Raw genomic sequence first — 22,382 nt, forward strand, 5'->3', positions numbered from 1 at the left:
ATACAGGGCAGGGGGAAATCAATCACAAGGAAAAGGAGTTTGGAGAGGAAAAAAAGTGACCAGGGACAAGGCTGCCACAGATAAAAGAACCCCTAAGGGTAGGCAACAAACTGCATTTTTTCCTCCAGGACTCTGCAATTAATGACAGTAAGTTGTTTAAACGTTTCTAGCAGTTACACACTATTCCCTCAATTTCTCATATGTACAAAAATATAAACAATAAAGTGCAGTTTACGTTTCAGTGACACTTTTCCTTGCTTTAATATTTTTTGTTTTTTACTGCTTTTGAAATGAGCTCTCAATTACAAAATATCAAACTACACTCAAAAATGCCAGCCACTGGCACAGGGTAGAGAAGCCCATGATAGGGACAGAGAGCAGCAGGTGGCAAGAGGTGGGAAGTGATTGAAGCAGTGGTTACAAACGTTCACAGGAAGCTAAAACTATCCAACAGGTTGTGCCCTAATATTAGCACAGGTTAGACTAGTCACTACCTTGGCAGGTGGCCTCAGTGCATACAACTTCTTCCAATTAAGAGTTCTTGGCTTGCACCGATTGCAGGGTGGCCGGAGGGCACTGGACCAGTCTACTAGTTTTTCAAAATGCTGTCGTAGACCTGGTAGATGTACTGGGAGACCTCAGGGGCTCTACACTTCAGCGACAGCTGTTGGGAGGAAAAGGAGAAGGAAGATTAGCACAGAGGTTGGCGTTAACTTGAAAGGTGCCCAAGTACTCAGTGCTCCTTCTGATACTAGGGGAGATGAGCTTTGATCACGGTGTAGCCAAACAAAGAAACCATGTCAACAGGTTCTGTGGGTTTTAGAATTTCCATTTAATCAATGTCAAGCTGCGCCATGTCTCCACCCACATTCTATCTAAGTCTGCAAGGTTAGGAAATAATCCAGACAAAAAAACATGGAAGCCTCTGACTGGAGGGGAACAGATGCTCTACCGTTTTGCTAAGAGCCCTGGGGATTACTACCAAATGAAAAGAGAAGGGTTAAAACCCTTAGTCTGCCTCAGCCTCTGTCTGACTGAGGATGGTTATTTGGTCCCAATTCAGGAGGGTACATAATCCAGCAAAATAAAAACCTAAGTCAGACAGCTCCAAGGTACTGGTCCTTCCTATAAAACACTGAGGAGAGCATCAACTGTTAAGGAGGAAAAAAGACCCAACACGAAAAGACATTTACCGAGTGTAACTGTACAGCAATTTATGCCAACAGCTTAATCTTTCATTTTCTGCCTCTTATTCAGGCCAATCAGATACTTCTGATAACACTCTACTTCTTTTAGCCTAACAATTACCAAATTAAAATTAAAATGTTTTTTGTTTCGTTTTGGTCTTTTGAGGACCAAACCGATGGCATATGGAAGTTCCCAGGCTAGGGGTTGAACTGGAGCTGCATCTTCGACCTACACCACAGCTCACAGCAAGGTCAGGGATTGAACATGCATCCTCATGGATCCTAGTCAGGTTCGTTACTGCTGAGCCACAAAGGGAACTCCTAAAAATTTCAATGTTAACACTGAGCCTTTCACTTTTGTAGGTGAAGTGCAAAATTTAAACCTCGATTTGGATACTTGAACTGCACCAGTTTAGGCAAAACACTATTATCTGCTTTCTGTGTAACTGACATCATTGTTCTTGTCTATTAAGGTAGAGTGACAAAAGCTGTCTTTAACGATGTTATCACCATGAAACTCTATTATAGATAATTTTACCTCTTTATTCTCTCATTAGAGACTCTGGATGATTTAACATACTACAAAAGGTTAAGAGTATTTTTGGAAAGTGTCAAGATGATTGGTCAACCCCAGATTTCTTGCGAACACCCGTGTTCTCAAAATTAAGTGAGATTTAAAAAACAACCCCAAGTCAAACAGAAGAACATCAAAAGAGGCTCTATTTATTTACAACTTTAATATCCAGCCTCTAAGGCATTTCCAAAATTGCTGCTTGGCATTAATCACTAGGAAGACAATTCTGATAAATGTAAAACAAAACAAATGTACAACTAATTTAAGAACATAAATACAAACAGAAAACAGCTCCCTACTTTGGTCAGATTTGCAGCTATGAGCATTTCTCTGACTTTCAAAACCCCTATAGAGGCAATCTGTACCTCCTCCTCCACAGCCTCTCTGCTGTCAATGTTGTAGAAAATTCTCCTGGGAGAGTATGTGGGTTCAGAAAAGGAGGAGGAGAGGAAACTAGTTAAATCCTAGACTAAAGAGGGGGTAGTTTCTTTTGCCCAAAATACTGTCCTGTATTTTTGCACATCTTTATAGCAATACTGAAACTTCCAAACAGTTGGAGGCCCATTTTTTTCCTCATGAGTGATAAGGAAACATTGCCTTCCTCAATAAAAGCCCAGTGTGCCAAGGCTGGCACTGGCGGGGAGTCATGGACTGGTCAGGCCTGGACCCTGAGAGTTTCAGCTGCTCTTTGGAGGGGGCAGAAAGAGGAGGAAGATTCTGTCTCTGGACTGTTATTTCACCTCCCTTCCTAGACATCCCTGCCTTTAATGAAGGGTCAAATTTAGACTTAATCTCATCCCTTGGCTTTCCAAGTACTGTAGCTAAGACAAGCTAGAATAAATTTAAGTTTTTTTCCCCCCTAAATCCTAAAGAAAGCAAAAGGGAACATAATGAACAAAGAAGCTAAACAATCTGATTTAGGACTCTGGGTGTCATTTCACTTGGCTCCTAAGGGAAAAGAAGCCTTCCTAGGGTTTTAACTTTTCAATTGCCAGCCTGCTTACGTGACACATCTTTAACAGCAACCACTCAGGAACGCCAGCCATCCAGACTCATCAAGGGAAGGAGTCACTTCTGGTGATGGAAGCCAAGGTCTTAACACGCTCACTTCTGGTTTATAGCCTGGAGCACATACTTACTGAGACAAGTTATCCTTCCAGGTGAGATATAGCTATTTAGAGATGTGAGGCTGCTATCTTATAGGATAAACATACCTTCTTAATGAAGGACTGTAAGGATTTACAGCAAGGTGGTGGTGGTGGGGGGGAGTGAATTATCAATTAGTAAACTAAGGGACCATCAGTCCTCATGCATTAGTACTAGCTCAACCAGCTTCCTTTCCGCCTTAATATCCAGCTGAGATCGAATCAATGGTATAATAGGTGTTCTGGATGATGGGGAGAAGGGAATGGACCAGGGCTGTGTCAGATGCTGAGATGCCAATTTTTTTTTTTTTTTTTTGCTTTTTAGGGCCGCACCCATGGAAATTTCCAGGCTAGGGGATGAATCGGAGTTACAGCTGCCGGCCTATGCCATAGCAACGCCATATCTGAGCCTTGTCTGCAACCTATAGCACAGCTCACGGCAATGCTGGATCACTGACCCATTGAGTAAGGGCTGGGACTGAACCCGCATCCTCATGGATACTAGTTGGATTTGATTCTGTTGCACCATGACGGGAACTCATGAGATGCAAAATTTAGATGGTTTTGTGGGCAGAGGGAACCTAGTTACCAGATGGATGGAAAATAAGAAAGGGGTCAAGGAAGCATAAGTAAATTCACCATTTATGAATATCAGGGAGGAAGGAAGGAGGGTGTGACTATAGAAGGGCACCATGAGGACAAGATCTCACTGGACTTCTTATAACTGCATGTGCATCTACATTATCTCAAAATAAAAAATTTAAAAATATATACAGGAGGAGATGTCCTTCAGCAGGTGAATGTAGAAATATGTGGTCCACCCATATAGCACACTACTACTCAGTCATACAAAAGAACAAACTATTAATGCGTGCGACAACTTAGATTGTCGAGGGTGCTGAGTGAAAAAAAAAGTCTCAAAATGATACATGCTGTATGAATTTAATTTATATAACACTCTTGAAATGACAAAAGTATAGTAATGGAAAACAAACATCCCAGTAGTTGCCAGGGGTTAGGTCTAGGGTGAGTGTCTAACTATAAAGAGAAAGCAAAAAGGAGTTTTTTTTTGTGGTGATGGAACAGTTCTGTACCCTGACTGCGTCGGCGGTAATACGAATCTATGTATACGATAAAAATTTCACAGTACTTTCATAGATTTCATAAGTATACTCCTGAAACAGCAAAATAAGAGTAATGATGTAAGAACTGGTGAAAATATGAATAAGGTCTATAGCTAATAGTATTGTACCAGCCATCAATTTCCTGGCTGAAAAGGTACTATGAGTGTAAGATGTTTCTCATGAGGAAAACTGGGTGAAAGATACATGGGAACTCTATGGACCATTTAAAAAACTTTTTGTTGTTGCTGTGGCTCTGATGTAGGCCAGCAGCTATAGCGCCGAGTAGACCCCTAGCCTGGAAACTTCCATATGCCACAGGTGCGGCCCTAAAAAGACAAAAAAATAAATAAATAAAAATAAGAAACTTTTTATGAGTCTTAAAGTTCAAAATAAAAAAGCTTCAAAACATTTTAAACAAACTATGTGATACTAAGAGGGCCTACTCAAAATTCTCACCATCCTTATAATGACTACAAAGAACAGGAAGGTAGGAAGTGCTGCAATATCTGCATTTTTTTTTGTCTTTTTTAGGGCCACACCTGCAGCATATGGAGGTTCCCAGGCTAGGGGTCCAACTGGAGCTACAGCTGCCAGCCTATGCCACAGCAACGCAGGATCCGAGCCACATCCGTGAGCTACACCACAGCTCAGGGCAACACTGGATCCTTAACCCACTGAGCAAGGCCAGGGATGGAACCCGAGTCCTTATGGATGCAAGCCCAGTTCGTTAACCAATGAGCCACGATGGAACTCCGAGATACCTGAATTCTAAGCACAAGTCATTTACCATAATTTATGTGACTTCGAACACACGTCACTAAACATTCTTTTTTTTCCTTCTTTCCTTTTTTAGGGGCGCACTTGTGGCATAAGCAAGTTCCTGGGCTAGGGTTGAACTGGAGCTGCAGCTGTGGCTTATGCCAGATCCTTAACTCACTGAGTGAGGCCAGGGATCGCATCCTCATAGAGACAATGTAGGGTTCTTAACATGCTGAATCATGACAGGAACTCTCACTAATCATTATCATTATTATTTTTTGGTTAGGGCTGCACCTGCAGCATATGGAAGTCCCCAGACTAGCTTGAATTGGAGCTGCAGCCACTGGCCTACACCACAGCCATGGCAACACTGGAGCCTTAACCCACTGAGGGAGGCCAGGGATCGCACCCACATCCCCACAGATACTAGTAGGGTTTGTCACCACTGAGCCACAACAGGAACTCCCCCAGTGTGGTATTAAAGGAAGGTTTCTGAAGTCCCCTTACAGACTGTGCCAAGTGTTTCCCCTCTTGCCTCAGCTTTTCAATACGCATTCAGGACATACAGTGCTGCTAAAGAAGGCTGGTCTGTCTAGGACTCCGATATCCTTAAGTCCAAAAGCAGGAACGAGCTTGAAATGAGCTAGGAAATCCATCCTCTAGCAGCTTGCTATAGCATACATACACAGATGTGCTGGATAAGACTAACCAGTACTAAGGAAGTGGCCATGTTTTGCGAGCAACTCTGTGTACACCAGGAGAGTCGGAGGCACTCCTGTTGCCAGAGGTATGGTGCCCGTTGGATGGAGCAGGCAGTGCAGGCAGGAGGGTCTTCTAAGGAGGCAACTGAGGACTTCTTAACTGACTGCTTGTTTTGGATATTTGGGGTCTCAAGCACCTCCTCCAGGTCTTTCCAGGATACTAAGAAAAATGAAAGGGCTCTTACCTCCCTCCTTGAACCTATCTCACCCATTCTGAGAAAGGCCTCACCGTGTAATTGGGATTTCCTGGCTGGATACGCAGTTCGGCCAAAATCCAAATGCCGTTAGTAAGCTTCAGGGATTGGTACAGCATGTCTTGCCCTTCCACATTCCTCTTGGCAATAGTATAAACATTGTTGTTTTGCAACTTGCTGGAAACAGTGTCTAGAAACACAGATTCAAAGTTCAACACCTTTAGTTAAAATACCAAACAAATGTACCATGAGCCATGTGTGCGTACCTTTCAGAAAGCCCTTCCCCCACAGGAGCAAAGAGTGAGGAAGAGGCTCCCGAAGTGCCTGCCTATCACATTCCAGGACAGAAAACAACACAGTGCAACCAAGCATTAGTGTAAGAATTACCTGTGGAGACAATGATGGGTCTAAGGAGGTGGGCAAAAATGCACCAAAGAGAACAAAGATAGAAATGGGGGCATGGGAGTGTCACAGTGACTTCCTTGTCAGGAGTCATTTCTGGAAGCTGGTCCCAGATCCATGGGGATACTGACAATCAAATCCACACCCCTCTCAAGTCGCTACTACTTCACCTGTGAGCCACTCTGGCCTCAAGTGCCAGGGTCAGGAAAATTGCAGTGTGGAAAGTTGCAGAAATCCTGCAAGTCAAATTTATTAATCTGGAGGTTTAAGTTTTTTTCTTTTTTTTAAAAGTAGGCAAATGAGGAGTTCCCGTCGTGGCGCAGTGGTTAACGAATCCGACTAGGAACCATGAGGTTGTGGGTTCGGTCCCTGCCCTTGCTCAGTGGGTTAACGATCCGGCGTTGCCGTGAGCTGTGGTGTAGGTTGCAGATGCGGCTCGGATCCCGCGTTGCTGTGGCTCTGGTGTAGGCCAGTGGCTACAGCTCTGATTAGACCCCTAGCCTGGGAACCTCCATATGCCGCAGGAGCGGCCCAAAGAAATAGCAAAAAGACAAAAACAAAACAAAACAAAAAGTAGGCAAATGATTTCTTAAGCCTGTGGCCCATACGATGCCCCAAATTAATAATGAAACAAACTGTCTCAACAAAAGACCGAAGTTGCCCAAGGATGGTTGCACCAAGGCCCTGTAACCCCCGCTGCTGCTGCCGGTCAGAGTGGAGACCTTCATAGTCATGAACCCAGGGTAAAAACAGGTTGGTGTTTGGGGTCTTTGCTGTAATTACAGCATCAAAGAGATGCGTGAAATTCTAGTATTAAAGGTCATTTCTCTTTCCTTATTCTCTCATGCTAAAATGAGGTGCTGCAGCATCAGAGAAAGAGAACCTTTAAAAATAGAAGTGATAAACAATACTTTTTTGTCGATAGTATATTATGTTCACTTCTGGTGAGAATTCAAATTACTAAGGAACTAAATTCTTTCCACATAAAAGTCTGTCATATTTTATTGTGCTCTCTAGGGAAAGGATGCTGTGATAGACGGTCTTTTTTGCACTCCTAGAGAGTAAGCTCTCTGAGCGCCGGGATCCTAGAGTTTTCATTATTGTGCTTCCCACAATATCTGGGACAGAATGGGTACCTGACTCAGGTGTTAGAGATGCTAGAATGTACACAATGCCACATGTATTAAAACACACACACACACACATCTATTTACTTATTTTAATTTTATTGCAGTACAGTTGATTTACAATATTGTGTTAGTTTCAGGTGTAGAGCAAAGTGATTCAGATCATTGTGTGTGTGTATGTATATGCACAAACACACACACACATTTCCAGGTTCTTTTTCCATTATACATTATTCTAAGATATTGAATATACAATTCCCTGGACTATACAGTAAATCCTTTCAATCTACTTTATAAATGGTAGTTTATATATATTAATCCCATACTCCTAATTTATCCCTTCTCCCCCTGCCCTCTCCCCTTGGTAACCATAATTTTTTTTTTCTCTGTGTGTGAATCTAAAAACCATCTATTTAGATGTTGTCTAATTTTGGAGGTGGTTCTTGCCCTGATGCCTTCCTTCCATATTCAAACCACCAAGAGCTCAGGGGAGGAGGCACTAAAGCTCCTTCATTAAACAACTGCACCACACTCACTTGTGACTTAATTTCCCTCCTTTTATGTCTAAGGTTTTCACAAACACCAAGCAGAGTAGTTATAACTCAAGGACTGGCTCTCTTTGAGGAGCCAAAAAGTATATCTCAGGGTAGTTACATGCAAGACTGCTGGAGGACGTGGCCTGAATATGCTTTTTAATTACCTTCTAGGGGGTCAGGCAGTTCTGGTTGTCACCTTGGTTCCCATAATGAAGGGTTCTCGCAGCTTAGACTGGGTTGCTAGGCAACATCACCAGCTGGAGTTTGGCTAATGCCTTCTGACAGGACTGTCTTGAACACAAGAGGGACTGCTTTAGGTTGTAAAAACCATTCCCAACTTTCAAGGCTCTTGCCCATTCCCAAGGAAACAGAAAATACACATAGTAGGAGCTTTTGGTAAAGTCCACCTTGTTGCATAGGTGCATGTTCTAGGCAATACATATGGCAAGGCCTCGATGCCTAGACATCTCGTGATTTTACCACCTCAGTAAGAGATGACAGGCTAACAAATGGAAGCACACAAACACACATACGCACTCACCCCTTCCAGAATTAGAAAATGCGGCAAACAGCCAGGTAGCATAAGCACGCTGAATGAATGGATGTAACTTTAGTGTGCTTGGAAGCATTCTGGTTAGGAACCTGGCTCTGCTCCTGCTGAAGGGGCTGTACTGTGATTTCTAAGAGAAGGCTGAATGGAGGGAGAGTTCTCTAACATGAGTATGTGTGAGTCAATTATTTTTATTATTATTATTTTTTGCTTTTTAGGGCCACACCTGTGGCACATGGAAGTTCCCAGGCTAGGGGTCGAATTGGAGCTGTAGCTGCCAGCCTATACCACAGCCACAGCAACACGTGATCCCAGCAGAATCTGAGACCTACAACACAGCTCACAGCAAGGCCAGATCCTTAACCTACTGAGCAAGGTCAGGGATCGAACCTGCATCCTCATGGATACTAGTCGGATTCTTTTCCGCTGAGCCATGACGGGAACTCGTGTATGAGTCAATTTTTATAAACCTTAGATATTAGCTGGGAGCTAGAGTGTATGTCGATGGCAGGATAATCAGACTCTACTAAATGAACCTATGAAGAATGACACTGGGAGCCAGATGTAAGGTGGCTTCCCAGCCAGATGTGATGGACTTCCTGATAAGGTATCACAGTTGTTTTCTTGCTGTTGTTGTTTTTTTAAAGGATCTGAACTCCTTGGGAAACGATGGGATCTTACACTTGTGAGACTCCGAGAACGAGAATGTAATGCTAAGATACTGCAATCTCCCCTAAAGGATAGTTTTAAAAGATGGTCAAACATAGTTACGCTGGCTTCAAGATGTGATTTCTTTTGGTTCATTTGTCTCCTACCACAAATTTGGCTTTGGGTCTGAGGCCTAAAATCTTAGAAGGTGTGATCTGGTCTTCCCTCCTTCACCTTCCAACTTTAGCTGTGGTCACACTTCTTCCAGCAGCCAGGAGGGTGAAGGTCCTCAGAGAGTGGGCAGGGGGAGCTGTGGTACTCATTAGCAAGTTCAATACCATGATGCCCACTGAAAAGAACACTTTTTACCACTTGAACAGCCAAACTATATTTAAATGCTGGCTGGTAAAGCATTTGCATTTATGAAATGTTCCAAAGAATGGGGAGAACCATGACCAAAAAAACCCCAGAACTTACCCTCACCTAGTCCCTGCACCAGAAGAAACATTTGTCCCTTACTAGAGTGCTTAACTAGTGACTATACATACAGTATTTCTCTGAGCTTTTCACAGTATAATAAACACTTGACTTAAAAAAAAAAAAAGGTTTGTGGACTGCCTGCCAGGAAGATTACTTTCTGGTTATGGCTGGAGATGCAACTACATCTTGTATACTTAAGACCGTGGTCCTAGATATGTACTAACCCCAAATGCAGCTGTAACATAAGCTGTGAAACAGATTCATACAGACCACCTGACCAGTAGAGATGAAGAGTGCTAGGAAGCCAGGAAATCCATACATCAGTGCCTTTCTGATTTAATATTTTCTAGTACTTACACAACTGGTGGCACCATAAACATCCTATCACACACCTACTAAGATCTGATTAATTATTAAGGTTAGGAAGAGGGTTTCTTTTCTTCTTTCACCTCTAGAAGAAACAGAAGAGCAAAAGTATGGAGTTCCCGTTGTGGCTCAGTGGTAACAAACCCCAACTAGTATCCACGAGGATGTGAGTTCGATCCTTGGCCTCGCTCAGTGAGTTAAGGATCTGGTGTTGCCAAGAGCTGCGGTGTAAGTTGCAGATGAGGAGGCTTGGATCTGGTGTTGTTGCAGCTGCGGCCCAGGCTGGCAGCTACAGCTCTGATTCGACCCCTTGCCTGCGAACTTCTATATGTCACGAGTGCAGCCCTAAAAATAAGGGGGAAAAAAGGTAAAAGCTCAAGGCTAGGCTGGTCAGTACTTTAAGGCTGTGACTTCCTGTGGCCCTCAGAGCATTAGCTCCATCTGTCAAATGTCTACTCTGGCTCAGAAAAGCTATTTAAAGTGTTGGTGCTATTGTGATTAGAGCAGATCAGCTGGAAAGGACAGTATTTTTAGCTCTTAGCTAGACCCAGGGTGTTGAATCAGAAGGCACTAAACCTGAAATGTTAATAGAGCCCTCAGACTGGAAGGAAATGTAAAGGCCAGGGCACTCCAGACCTTGGGGTAGAGGCAGAGGAAAAGATACAATTAGTTGGAGCAAGTGGTTTTGTAAGAGATTAGCAGTGATTCAGTGTGGGAAATGATGGCCTTGGGCTCCTGGAGAAAACAAAGTGGCTGCCCTCCCCTCTGCTCCGTGTGCCACACAGCCATAGAGCCGTGTATCACTGGAAAACTGATATGCTGGTATTTGGAGCACCCAAGGCAAGAAGGAACTGGCACGAGGCCATGGCAGAACTGATCAGAACTGAATCTGCTCTGGGAAACTGTTCTAGTTTACATCAGAAGACACAGCCTCACTGGGACAAAGGCCAGATACCCCCTCTTTGGCAAGATCACCAATGTACACCAAAGTGTAATCTGGAATCTTTTTCTATTACTCTGGGAGACCAGATCCAAACTTCCATTTTCTTTTTTTGAAAAACTATGTCCTTTTCATATCGGATCTCTGAAATTAAATCTGCTTTCCAATTACTCCAGCCTTTCCCTGCTCTCCATAGGCCAGAGGTTCTCAGGTCGGGCATGTTCAAGGAACATTGGTGCTCCATAAGGTGCTAATGATAAGCATTTTGTGATTTTAAATTCCATAGTCAAATAAATTCAGTTAACGTTGAGTTATACTGGTTTCCTCAACGCAGGAGGCCTCGGCTCCCAGTGTGCTGATGGGCAATGCAGGAGCTCCTAGGAGGTACACATGACACCCTGTATTTTCCAACTTTAGGGGACCAAAGAACCCCTTTTCTGAGGGACAAGTGTTCTCAGGAACGTAATACAGAATTGCTGCCATAGGACTGGCTACACGAGGGTGCCTATAACTAAGGGCCTGGTCTATTCCAAGCTGGTACAGAGGCTGCTGCTTTAACAGTATCCACTCTGGTTCTTGCCATAAGCCACTGTGGATTCTGCACTTAAAGCTTCCCGAAAAAAAGCTTACACTATGGAAAAAGTTGCCCAACCTCCCATACTCATCACATGAGGTTTGTGGTGACTAAGCAGGGAGCCTCGGAGAGAGAGACAGATGACACCATCACCTACCTAGAAGATAGCCAAAAAAGCAGCTCAATTTAAGTACTTTTGTGGTGTGTGTGTAGAAACTCAGCAAAAATTTGGTTTTGTTTAATAACTAAAACCAGTTAGGATGAGAAACCTAGCCCAAGAATATGTTCAAAAGAAGGCCAATGTGGTATTCCTGAAGAGAATCAACTAAATAGTCATTAAAATGAACATTATAGAAGACCACTTCCTCAAACACCTCTCCAAGGGCTCAGGAGAAGCCCTGTAAGAAGAGATTTGTCTGAATACAGAGGATGAATGCATCATAGAGACCCCCCATCAAGTTTTAAAAGAACAAGCTGAGAGGACAGCGAGCTGTTTTCTTTCTTTCTGTACTGCCTCTTTCCCCCACTGCAATGCTCCAGCAACAGTGGGAGGAGGGCAGCGTGCCGGAAGGAGGAAATGCTGGTGAATGAAGAAAGAGGCAGCACTGACCAAGCACCAAAGCTCCCTTTCATTCAAACTCATAAAGCCTGGTACTAACCTCAAAAAAAGAGAGACTGGGACAAAGGCAAGACCCTGGATGGCCTAGAGCTCCTTCGACTCCTGAGGAACACTTCAGTGAGGCAAAGAGCTATGGACTGACAGCTGCTACTGTTCCTCCTCTTGGGTTTCCTCTTTGATGTTTTCTAGTGCAGTAATAAAATTAACTACAAAAGGGACTGGAGCTTTTTAAGGGTCATTAAAGAGGTTAGTATCATCACGTGCAAGCCCACGCAGGCAAGAAAGAAAAAGGCTACCAACTAGGCTCTAATAAGCTATGATGTATTTTTTTTTAATTCAGTAAAGCACATGAAAAGGTGTTCAATATTATCAGAAGAATGCAAATTAAAATTACAATATGATCTTACTACACTTCAACCAGAAGGGCTAATATTAAAACTAAAACTGACAGTTCAAAGTACTAAGGACAATGCAAAATAACTGAGACTCTTGTTAGGGGGCTAAATGTCAGAATAATGGGGTTATCAAGTGGGAAGAGGCATGTGGAAATCTGCTAAGATGCTAAATATATTCCACATCTTAATTTGGTGGTGGATACATACATATGTAATTGTAAATCTGTTAGCTCATTAAGTAAATCCAGTACCTACATCAAAACATGCCAAGTTTATGATTAACAGATGAAAACTAATAATATATAGAATGGATAAACAAGGTCCTACTGTATAGCACAGGGAACTGTATTTGATATCCTGTGATAAACCATAATGGAAAATGATACACACACACACACACACACTCTAAATCCCTCTGATGGATCACTGAGTAACTCTGCTGTACAGCAGAAACCAATACAACATTATACGTCAACTACACTTCAGTAAAATAAATGAAGAGGTCGGTCAAGAAAAGACAAATTTTCAGATATCTCAAATATACTAAGAGGAAAATGAAGTTTAGAGGCATCACTCACCAGCATTTAAATGACATTCCTTAATCTGAAATTGAAGTTCATTTTCATTGGGAATATCCTTCCATGTTGCAAGGAAGACCTGGCGCTCTGTATGGGGAAATAGAGGGAAAGGATGGATGTGCACGATCTGCCAGTATTCTGCTAAGGCCTTGCCACTGCTCCTGTGGAGTGCTGGCTCTTGCAGTACAGCCAACGGGAGACTGAGAAAGGAGCCAGTTCTTAGCTATGCAGAGGTGCTACACCCCAGGTCAATTAATCCTTCAAGAGTAGCACTAAGATACACCAGAAAAGAGTTAGTTTTGGCTCTACTGTTCTCCTCTTTGGTTTTCAGTAAGTCTTGTGACCTTTCCAATACTCAGTTTCATCATGTATTATTACATCTGCCTACTCTACCTAAAGAGCTATTGTAAGAATCAAACCAATGAAGAGCCTTACAAACTTAGAATATACCAACATAAGCTAGTTTTATCAGATGTTGGCTTCCTAAGAAAAAGATAAGTATCAACAGCCACATGGGGAATACTCGATTCTTATCTTGAGACAGTAGGAACTTACAGGGCTAAGTGTTAGATCGGCTTGTATTATCGCAAGTCATTATAAAAACTATTTCTGCTTTGTAATTTTGGAAACAAACTCAGAAAAAAAATTAAGCACCTTGCTACAGTCACACAACTGATAAGCAGCCAGGCTGAGATTCAAATCCACATCTACTTGTCACCAAGCCACTTACTCTGTATGCTGGGGTGACTTGCTTATTCAGATAACAGGCATTGTGATTTAGAGACCAATAGCAAAACAGGATCAACTGTGACTCAGGTGAATACATATTTAGCAATTATTAGAGCTTTAGAATAGCTTTCCACCATTTTTTTCTTGTCTTTTTTAGGGCTGCACCTGCGGCATATAGACGTTCCCAGGCTAGGGGTCAAATCGGAGCTGTAGCTGCTGACCTACGCCACAGCTCGTGGCAATGATTCCCTCATTTTTTTCAACCTCAAAATAACTTGCACTTCTGGGGCTACACTCTGCCTGACCTTCAGAGGAAGGGCAAAGGTCTATTTGGCAGAAGGACAAGAGAAAGTACTTACCCATTTTGCCATCTTCTACAAAAAGCACGTTCAGTGGAATGAGGCAGCTGAAGTAGAAGACATCAATATTGTTTTTCACCGCCACCTGCCAGGAAAGTAGCAAGGGGAAATTAGGACATGATAGGGAGCCAGGTAGCAGGGAAAGCCACCTGAGTTCCTTCCTCTTTTAGACAGTGCAGGAAACCCCAAATCAAGACACACCAGCCTGTGCACTGCAAAGCATGTCCTTATTCACTGCACTGTCGGGGCACTGTCAACAACCTGCTTCGCTCCCTCTCTCCAGGAGGAGCCTAGGCCGGGGGGAGGGACGAGTTCAAGGCACAGGTCTATACTTGGAATAACCTACTCAGTTGTTTTTCATTTCTATGGTTATTAATAGTAGCTGCTTACAGCAGAAATTGACAGAACACTGTAAATCAACTGTAATAGAAAAAATAAAAATCTTAAAAAAAAAAAATAGCTGCTGCTACCACTTACTAAGTACCTATTAATGTTAGTATTTCTAATCCTCGTTACAACTATCCCGAACAAAGTAGTGTTATTCCCCTCTCATTTTACAGATGGGGAACCGTGGCGCAAAAAGATTAAGTAACATCCAGTGTCACGCTGCCAGTACAGAGAAGAACTAGGATTCAAATGCAAATTTGACTCTACAACTTGATTTTTTTTTCCTCTCCACAATAACTAGTGCCATACTGCCCTTTATCTTTTTTCAGATACCAGTTTTATTTATTTTTCAGATATCAGTTTTAAAGTGTTTTATGTTTTTTTTCTCTTTACAGGGCCACATCTGCAGCATATGGAATTTCCCAGGCTAGAGGTTGAATTGGAGGTGCAGCTGTCGGCCTATACCACAGCCACGCCAGATCCAAGCCTTTTCTGTGACCTACACCACACCTTATGGCAATGCTGGATCCTTAATCCACTGAGTGAGGCCATGGCCTGATGAGCATCCTCATGGATACTAGCTGGTTTCTTAATCCGTTAGACCACAATGGGAACTCCAAAGTGATTTCTTTCACAAGTCTTATTTCCTAAGCCATATGGCTAGAAAAGCTTATTAGCTCAAATACTGGTATATCTGATGACTCTAAGAAGGAAAGGCCTTTCAGCAAATGAATAAGTTTTCTTCTCACAATACAAACTTCTGGATTTAATTAGGCTGTGATTCTACCATGATCAACTCAATCCAGAGCACACTGGATTTTAAAAAGCTACAATATTAAGATATATATATGTGTGTGTGTATATTTATTTATTTTATTTTTTAAATTTTGTTTTTGGTCTTTTTAGGGCCACACCCACGGCATATGGAAGTTCCCATGCTAGGGAACTAGGGGTTGAATCAGAACGGCCTATATCACAGCCACAGCAATGCTGGATCCAAGCCGAATCTGTGACCTACACCACAGCTCACGGCAACACTGGATCCCTTAACCCACTGAGTGAGGCCAGGGATCAAACCTGCATCCTCATGGTTACTAGTCAGGCTCATAATTGCTGAGCCACAATGGGAGCTCTTTATTTTATATTTTTAAAAAAGCTACAATAAGTACTTTTGTTCAGGGACAATACTGACTGGTGTATATATTCAGAAACAGGCCGATTCCACTGTGCAGAGTCTAAGAACCATAAACTATAAGAAGGGAGAGTAAAAGGATTGCTCTAACCCACTGCCTCCACTGGTTTCTGTCACTAGCGACCTTCCTATCTATGCTCTTGGTGCTTCAGGCAAACATTTCTTTGGGTGAGTCTTATAATCAGTAACCATGTTTGCTTCTCTCTAAGAAAATAGCACCAACTTCTCCCTCCCAGCCCTTTGGGGGGCAAATGTCCACACTTCATATTGAGATATAAATATTCTCTTTCCGGAGCACGTCCAGCCCCTTTTCATTTGTCATCAACCCATCTTCCCCACCTTAAACAGTACCTTTATTTCATCCTCCACAATCCATCAAGTGCGGCTACTTGATACAGTCTTTCTGCTCTCTTTCCCAGAAGAATTCAAACTACTTTCCTTGTAACTTGTGCATTTAACCTTTCAATTACCAACCCCCAGGAGTTTCTGACCTATATCACATAATCTGATGACCAAAATGCTGAGACAGCAGGAGTCTCAAAAACCTTGAGTCTGGTGAATGCAAGCAGAGCAACTAACCCCAGGAAAGACGGACCTTAGATATTCTTTAAGATGTATGAGAGCACCACTTCACAAGATTTATACCAGCTGTGGGCTTCTGGGAGGGAGGTATTTTCTAATTCACCTGGCACTCAGCAAGGAGAGAAGAACTCTTATTTCAAATACGGGCACCAAGAAGACCTTGCGGGAGTGCCAGGCTCTAGAGAGGGCATTTAGAAGTGAAACCTGGAAGTGGTACAAGTGGGCTAGTGTGGGTCATCTGGAGGTCTAGATGAAATGCTAGTGACTATCATTACTACCACTTCTGAAATGGAAAGCAATCATACCTCACATAGCTTGTGTACAAAACCTTCAAACCATTTACTCATGTTTACTACGGGCCAAGATTTTGAGATATAAGGAAGGATACAGAAAATATAATCCCTGTCCTCCAGAAGATAGTATCAGTGGTTCTTAACCAAAAACTTATGTTAGAATCATTTGGAAAGGTTTTACAAAACAGAATCCAGGACTCCATCCTGTATTAAAAAAACAACAATCCCTAAATCTGGGACCTGGCATGTGTTATCTTGGAAAAAATTCCTAAGAAGATCAACTAGACAAGCAATTAATTCAGAACAATGTTACTTAAGAAGTCTGCGTGGGCTTATAAATAGCTCATTCTCAGGCACTCCTTACTTATTCCAATTAGAGTCCATTAACAATAGAAAATACATGAAAAGCTCTTCTACGTCAGCGGTGCTGAACCAGTCTGCCCTGACAAACAGATGAATGTCAGGGACCCTCTTTCTGAAAACTGCACATGCAAAGTTTCAACAAAAATTTCAGGGATTTCAGGGCAACCACTATCCCTAGACTTCTGTTCTAGAATAATTCTCTGAGAATCTGGAACACCCAAATCAGAGACAGCAGATACAGTGGTTCTAAGCGTGGATTTGGGACCAGAACGGATCTCCTGATTTCAAATTCTGACTCCGTCACTTAACTAGCTGAGTGACTTTAGACAGTAGAACTCAGTTCAGTTTCCTGTTACACGACTAAATGCACGAGGCTGCCAGAGTTCCTGTTGTGGCTCAGGGGGTAATGAATTCGACAAGTATCCATGAGGGTTTGATCCCTGGCCCTGCTCAGTGGGTTAAAGATCTGGCATTGCAGAGCGCTGTGGTGTGGGTCACAGACAGGGCTTGGATATGGCATTGCTGTGGTGTAGGCCAGCAGCTCCAGCTCTGATTCAAGCCTCAGCCCCTGGAACTTCCATATGCCACAGGTGCAGCCCTAAGGAAAAAAAAAAAAAAAAAGCATGAGGCTGTTATGAGTATAATGAGTTAATATGTACAAAGCACTCAGAATGGTTGATGCCTGGTTTACAGTAAGTACTATTAACAAGTGTTTGTTGAAGTTCCCTCTTCTTTCATCTTCTGCCTTTTTATGCAGAATTTTTCATAATTAAGAACCACATTAGGAGTTCCCGTTGTGGCACAGCAGAAATGAATCCAACTAGTCACCATAAGGTCGAGGCTTGGATCTGGCGTTGCTGTGGCTATGGCATAGGCCGGCAGCTGTAGCTCCATTTAGACCCCTAGCCTGGGAACCTCCATATGCCGTGGGTGCAGCCCTAAAAGAAGAAAAAGAACCACATTAGTTATCTGAAATCCTTCACATTCTCAAATGCAGTATTACGACTATGCCAATAGAGATCAGAAGAGATTTTTTAAAAAGGCTTCTTGGCAAACTGTTAGACTAGCCATTCTTGCGACTGTGCCCCTGGTAAAATGTCATCTCTTTACAGGATCAACAACACAAACTTAGAGGAAGTGTTTCCTCTCTTTTACATTAGCTTTTCAAAATCCGGATTTTGCAGCTCTCAAACCTTTACTCTTGGCTAGAACTGCATTCATTTCAAATACATATGGTTCTCTTGAATCTGGCCCCTGCCTCCTTCTCTAGCCCATTTCCTTAACTTTAAACATGTCAACATTACTTCTTGGTCTCCAACTGAAAGTGACATGGCTGTGCCTTGTTAGATGTTGTTCTTTCCACTAACATATTCTTCTCCTAAAGCTTTATCTGTCTGGAAAGTATCTATTTAATCTTAAGATTTAATTCGAGCTTGACAAGGATTTCTCAGGAAGGCTCCAATTCCTCTCCATAGCACCTGCTCCATGCACTTCTACTATAGCATAAAATAACTGTTTATCTCTGCCTCACCCACAACACAATGATCTCTCTCAGCGCAGGGGATTGCATCTTCACTAGCATACTTGTGACTCACTAAATATTTCTTGCATGAAATTAAGGGGGAGAAATTGAGCAAAGAGAATGAAACACTGGTTTTCTCAACATTTTTTTTCCCCAATCTCTATACATCATTCACATGCAAGACATAACATCTCTCATCAGACACATGGATACTTGATGAGGCGAGGATGGGGGACAGGATGACATGTCAGTTCTTTAGGTTTTAAGATGCTAAGCTAAAATAACATTTAGATGTTGAGGAAAAGTAACACAGGTGGTAGATCACAACCCAAAGAATAACAGATTCTCGAAGTTCCCATCGTGGCTCAGTGGTTAACGAATCTGACTAGGAACCATGAGGCTGCGGGTTTGATCCCTGGCTTTGCTCAGTGGGTTAAGGATTTGGTGTTGCCGTGAGCTGTGGTGTAGGTTGCAGACTCGGCTCGGATCCTGTGTTGCTGTGGCTCTGGCGTAGGCCAGTGGCTACAGCTCCGATTAGACTCCTGGTCTGGGAACCTCCACACGCCTCAGAATCGGCCCTAGCAAAGGCAAAAAAGCAAAAAGGCAAAACAAACAAACAAACCAGATTCGCCAAGAATATGCCAATAACACTTGAAAGGACCCAAGGAAAACACAGTATGAAGCCAGTTCAATTTCACTCCGGGTGGCGGCTACTCCTAAATAGAACTGAGTAAACCCTAGAGTATGAGAGTGTCTGCTTCAGAGGGAAATGGGGCGGGGGGTGGGGGGGGGAGGGTGTTCCTTTTTTTTTTTTTTTTGTATTTTTAGGGCCATGCCTGAGGCATGTGGAGGTTCCCAGGCTAGGAGTTGAATTGGAGCTGTAGTGGCTGGTCTACACCACAGCTAAAGCAATGTGGGATCCAAGCTGAATCTGCCACCTACACCAGAGCTCATGGCAATGCCGGATCTTTAACCCACTGAGCTAGGCCAGGGATTGAACCTGCGTCTGCAGGGATACTCGTCAGATTTGTTTCCACTGATCCACATTGTTTTTTTTATTTTATTTTATTTTGAAATTCACTATACCAACAGGTACAGAACAGAAGAATAAAATCCAGACAAGCTGGAGAAGTATTTTCCAATAGTTTTTTTGTTTTTGGTTTTTTTGGCCAAAGCCAAGGCATGCAGAAGTTCCCGGGCCAGGGATTGAACCTGCACCACAGCAGCGATCCAAGCCACAGCAGTGACAATGCTGAATCTGCCGAGCCGCCACGGAACTCCCTAAGAGCTTTAATTAACATCAATGCCTAGCTTGTCTATGGGAAATCAATTATCACATTAATATTTCCATTTGGATAACTAATAGATATCTCAAAATGAACATGTCCAAGATCAATTTCCCCTCATCCTTAAATGGAAGCTCCTGCTTGACTTTCCTAACTCAGTAAGTACATGAAACACTGCAAAGCTTTTTAGGGTGCTCCTCCTTCTGCACTTGCTTCCCCACCCCAACACCTAGCTTCCCAGTCTGTTCTCAACACAGCAGCCACAGTGAGCTTAAAATGTAGGTCAATTCATAAATACTTCACTGCTCAAACTTCCAATGACTTCCCAAAGTTACAATTGCCTATAATCAATTCCTGTTACCTCTCTGCTGTCAAGTACTATGACTCTCATTAGCCACAGGAGCCTGCTGTTGTGCCCTGCACCTACCAGACATGTTCCTATTTCATAGGAGCATGTCTTGCATGCACTTGTCATTTCTCCTGTCTGGAATTCTCTTCTACCAGAAATCTGCAAGGCTCATTCTGGCCTCATTTAGGTCTTTGATTTAAGGAAATATTACCTTCTCATGCAGGTCTTCCATGATCGATGTATTTACAAAGTTATACCACCCATTCTCCAAAGCAGGACTCCTCACTGCAACCTCTGCTTTGCTTGTCTCCGCTGCGCTTATCTGACATACTCTTTTACTTATTTGTGGGTGTGTCCCTGAGCCACATAATCCACCTCCAGCATAACATAAAGTTCCACAAGGGAAGGGATTTCTGACTCTTCTTTATACTATATTCTAAGTTTCTAAAACAGTGACTAGCACAGAGTAAGAGCTCGATAGGAATAATGACTGTAAATTAGATTACTCAAAGTTCCTGACAACCGTTTGAGTTTGGTCTAAAGTTTCCAAAAGGGCAGTACTCCCCTTAACAGAGAGTAAAGTATGGACATATATATTGGGGTTGAGGCAGAGGTAGATCAAGATGGGGCATGATATGAAGTGGCTCATCACAGGAACAAAAAGCTCCACAATGAATTCATGTGTTTTAATACGAATATGAATATGTGTCTCTCCCTATACCTTTAAATAAAACTGATTCTCTAGGAGAACATGCCATGTGTATTCTTCAGCCTCAAGTACCTTGTAACATGGTGTTTTTAAAAACTGTGGGTCATGACCAATGGGTGGTTCTTAAAATTAATTTAGTAGGACGAAACTGGCATAAAAATTAGAATAGAAAATGTCATAGTGCATCTCATGAAGCATAATGTTTCAGTTTTATGTTTTGCATGTGTGTATATATTACATAAAATATATTTCTTACACTAAGCTGAAGTCAAAAAGCATAAAAGCATCGTTGCCCACATTCTCCACCAAAAAAAAAAAAAAAAAAAAAGCATAAAAGCTATAATACTCACATACCAAATTAAAAGCCAGCACTGATGAAATGGGCTCAGTGAGCTTAGGAACAGAGTGCACACCCTAGTTTCTGCTTTGAGGATGCCTAAAGCAGATCATAGATGGTACAAGGAGCAGATTACCTAATCCTCTGTTCCTCCGGTCTGTCACGTGCAACATGTGGCAATAACAATATTAACTTGCCTCTCAGGGACATCAATACAAAGAGCAAACAGAAATGATTATGAGGCACTTGGAAAATACAAAAGCAGGCTATAAATGCTTAATAATAATAATGATTTTTAAAAGTTACTTTCAGTGGCTGTTGGGGAAAGAGCAGCCTGTCAGCTTCAGCCTGTAACCAGCAATTAGTTTCTTTCCATAGTATAGGAAGCCTGCTGCAGTAGCTGCAGCCTCTTTATGGTGGCACAGCTGGAGACGAACAGGCTACATTAATATTCTAACCTTGTACTCAAAAGCACTATAAAAAGGTACGAGATGAACTCACTCTGAACTTTGGCAAATGCAGCCTCTCACCACACCTCTCACCACAGATAACCACAGGAGGCACTGCCACTAGAAAATTTAAGGCAGGTGGTACCCAGCTCACCTTTGAGAGTATATCATCTACTCTTCCATGACGTCACTTGTGACCTTTCCAAGTCTCTGAGGAATTTTTTTTTTCCTTTTTTCCTCCTCTCTATTTAGCTTTCAGAAAGATTATTTTCAGGCTGGTCCCAGCTAGGACCAGGCAGTGACGCCAACCATCTCCAGTTCTCTGAGGAATGATGATTCAGATGTGTTTTAAGCACCACACCACCTAGTCAACAGATCCTAGGGGAATGACTCCGAGTGACAGGTTTTAATGGCACTGACTCCAACTGTGTGATATATCAGTTAGCAAGTGTGGGTCTCCCTGCTATCTGCTAGAATTATTAAATCTACCTGCACTCTTAGTCAATGCCACAAAATATCTACCATCTTTAGTTCAAACACAGCCTTCCATTTCAAACTCCACTGACCAATAAATTATCTGAGAATTCTTAGAGGTAGCCTGACAAAACAGCTCTATCTATATTTGACAATGTCTGAATACAGTTAAAAGGAGTTCCTGCTGTGGTGCATCAGGTTAAAGATCTGGCACTGTCTCTGCAACAGATCAGGTTCCATCCCCAGCCCAGTGCAGTGGGTTAAGGATCTAGTGTTGCCGCAGTTGTGGTGTAGGTTTGAACCCTGGCCTGGGAACTTCCATACGCCATGGTGTGGCTAAGAAAAGAAAAAAAAAAAAATACAGCCGAAATAGTCATGTAACCCATCATAGA

General features: G+C 42.5%; 1 protein-coding gene across 3 annotated transcripts in view; it reads right to left on the reverse strand.

Moving 5' to 3' along the window:
- Positions 1-236: 236 nt before the first annotated feature.
- AP2B1 (adaptor related protein complex 2 subunit beta 1) overlaps positions 237-22,382 on the reverse strand; it is a 129,343-nt gene continuing 107,197 nt past the window's right edge. For all 3 annotated transcript variants that reach the window (XM_047758915.1, XM_047758916.1, XM_047758913.1), the window contains 4 exons: positions 14,048-14,132; positions 12,960-13,046; positions 5,780-5,934; positions 237-664 (listed from right to left, as the gene is read on the reverse strand). In XM_047758915.1, the coding sequence (XP_047614871.1) occupies positions 590-664; positions 5,780-5,934; positions 12,960-13,046; positions 14,048-14,132 (402 nt within the window). In that variant the 3' untranslated portion in view covers positions 237-589. The remainder of the gene's footprint in view (positions 665-5,779; positions 5,935-12,959; positions 13,047-14,047; positions 14,133-22,382) is intronic.

Source organism: Phacochoerus africanus, chromosome 14 (genome assembly GCF_016906955.1).
Source record: "Phacochoerus africanus isolate WHEZ1 chromosome 14, ROS_Pafr_v1, whole genome shotgun sequence".
Taxonomy (NCBI): Eukaryota; Metazoa; Chordata; class Mammalia; order Artiodactyla; family Suidae; genus Phacochoerus; species Phacochoerus africanus.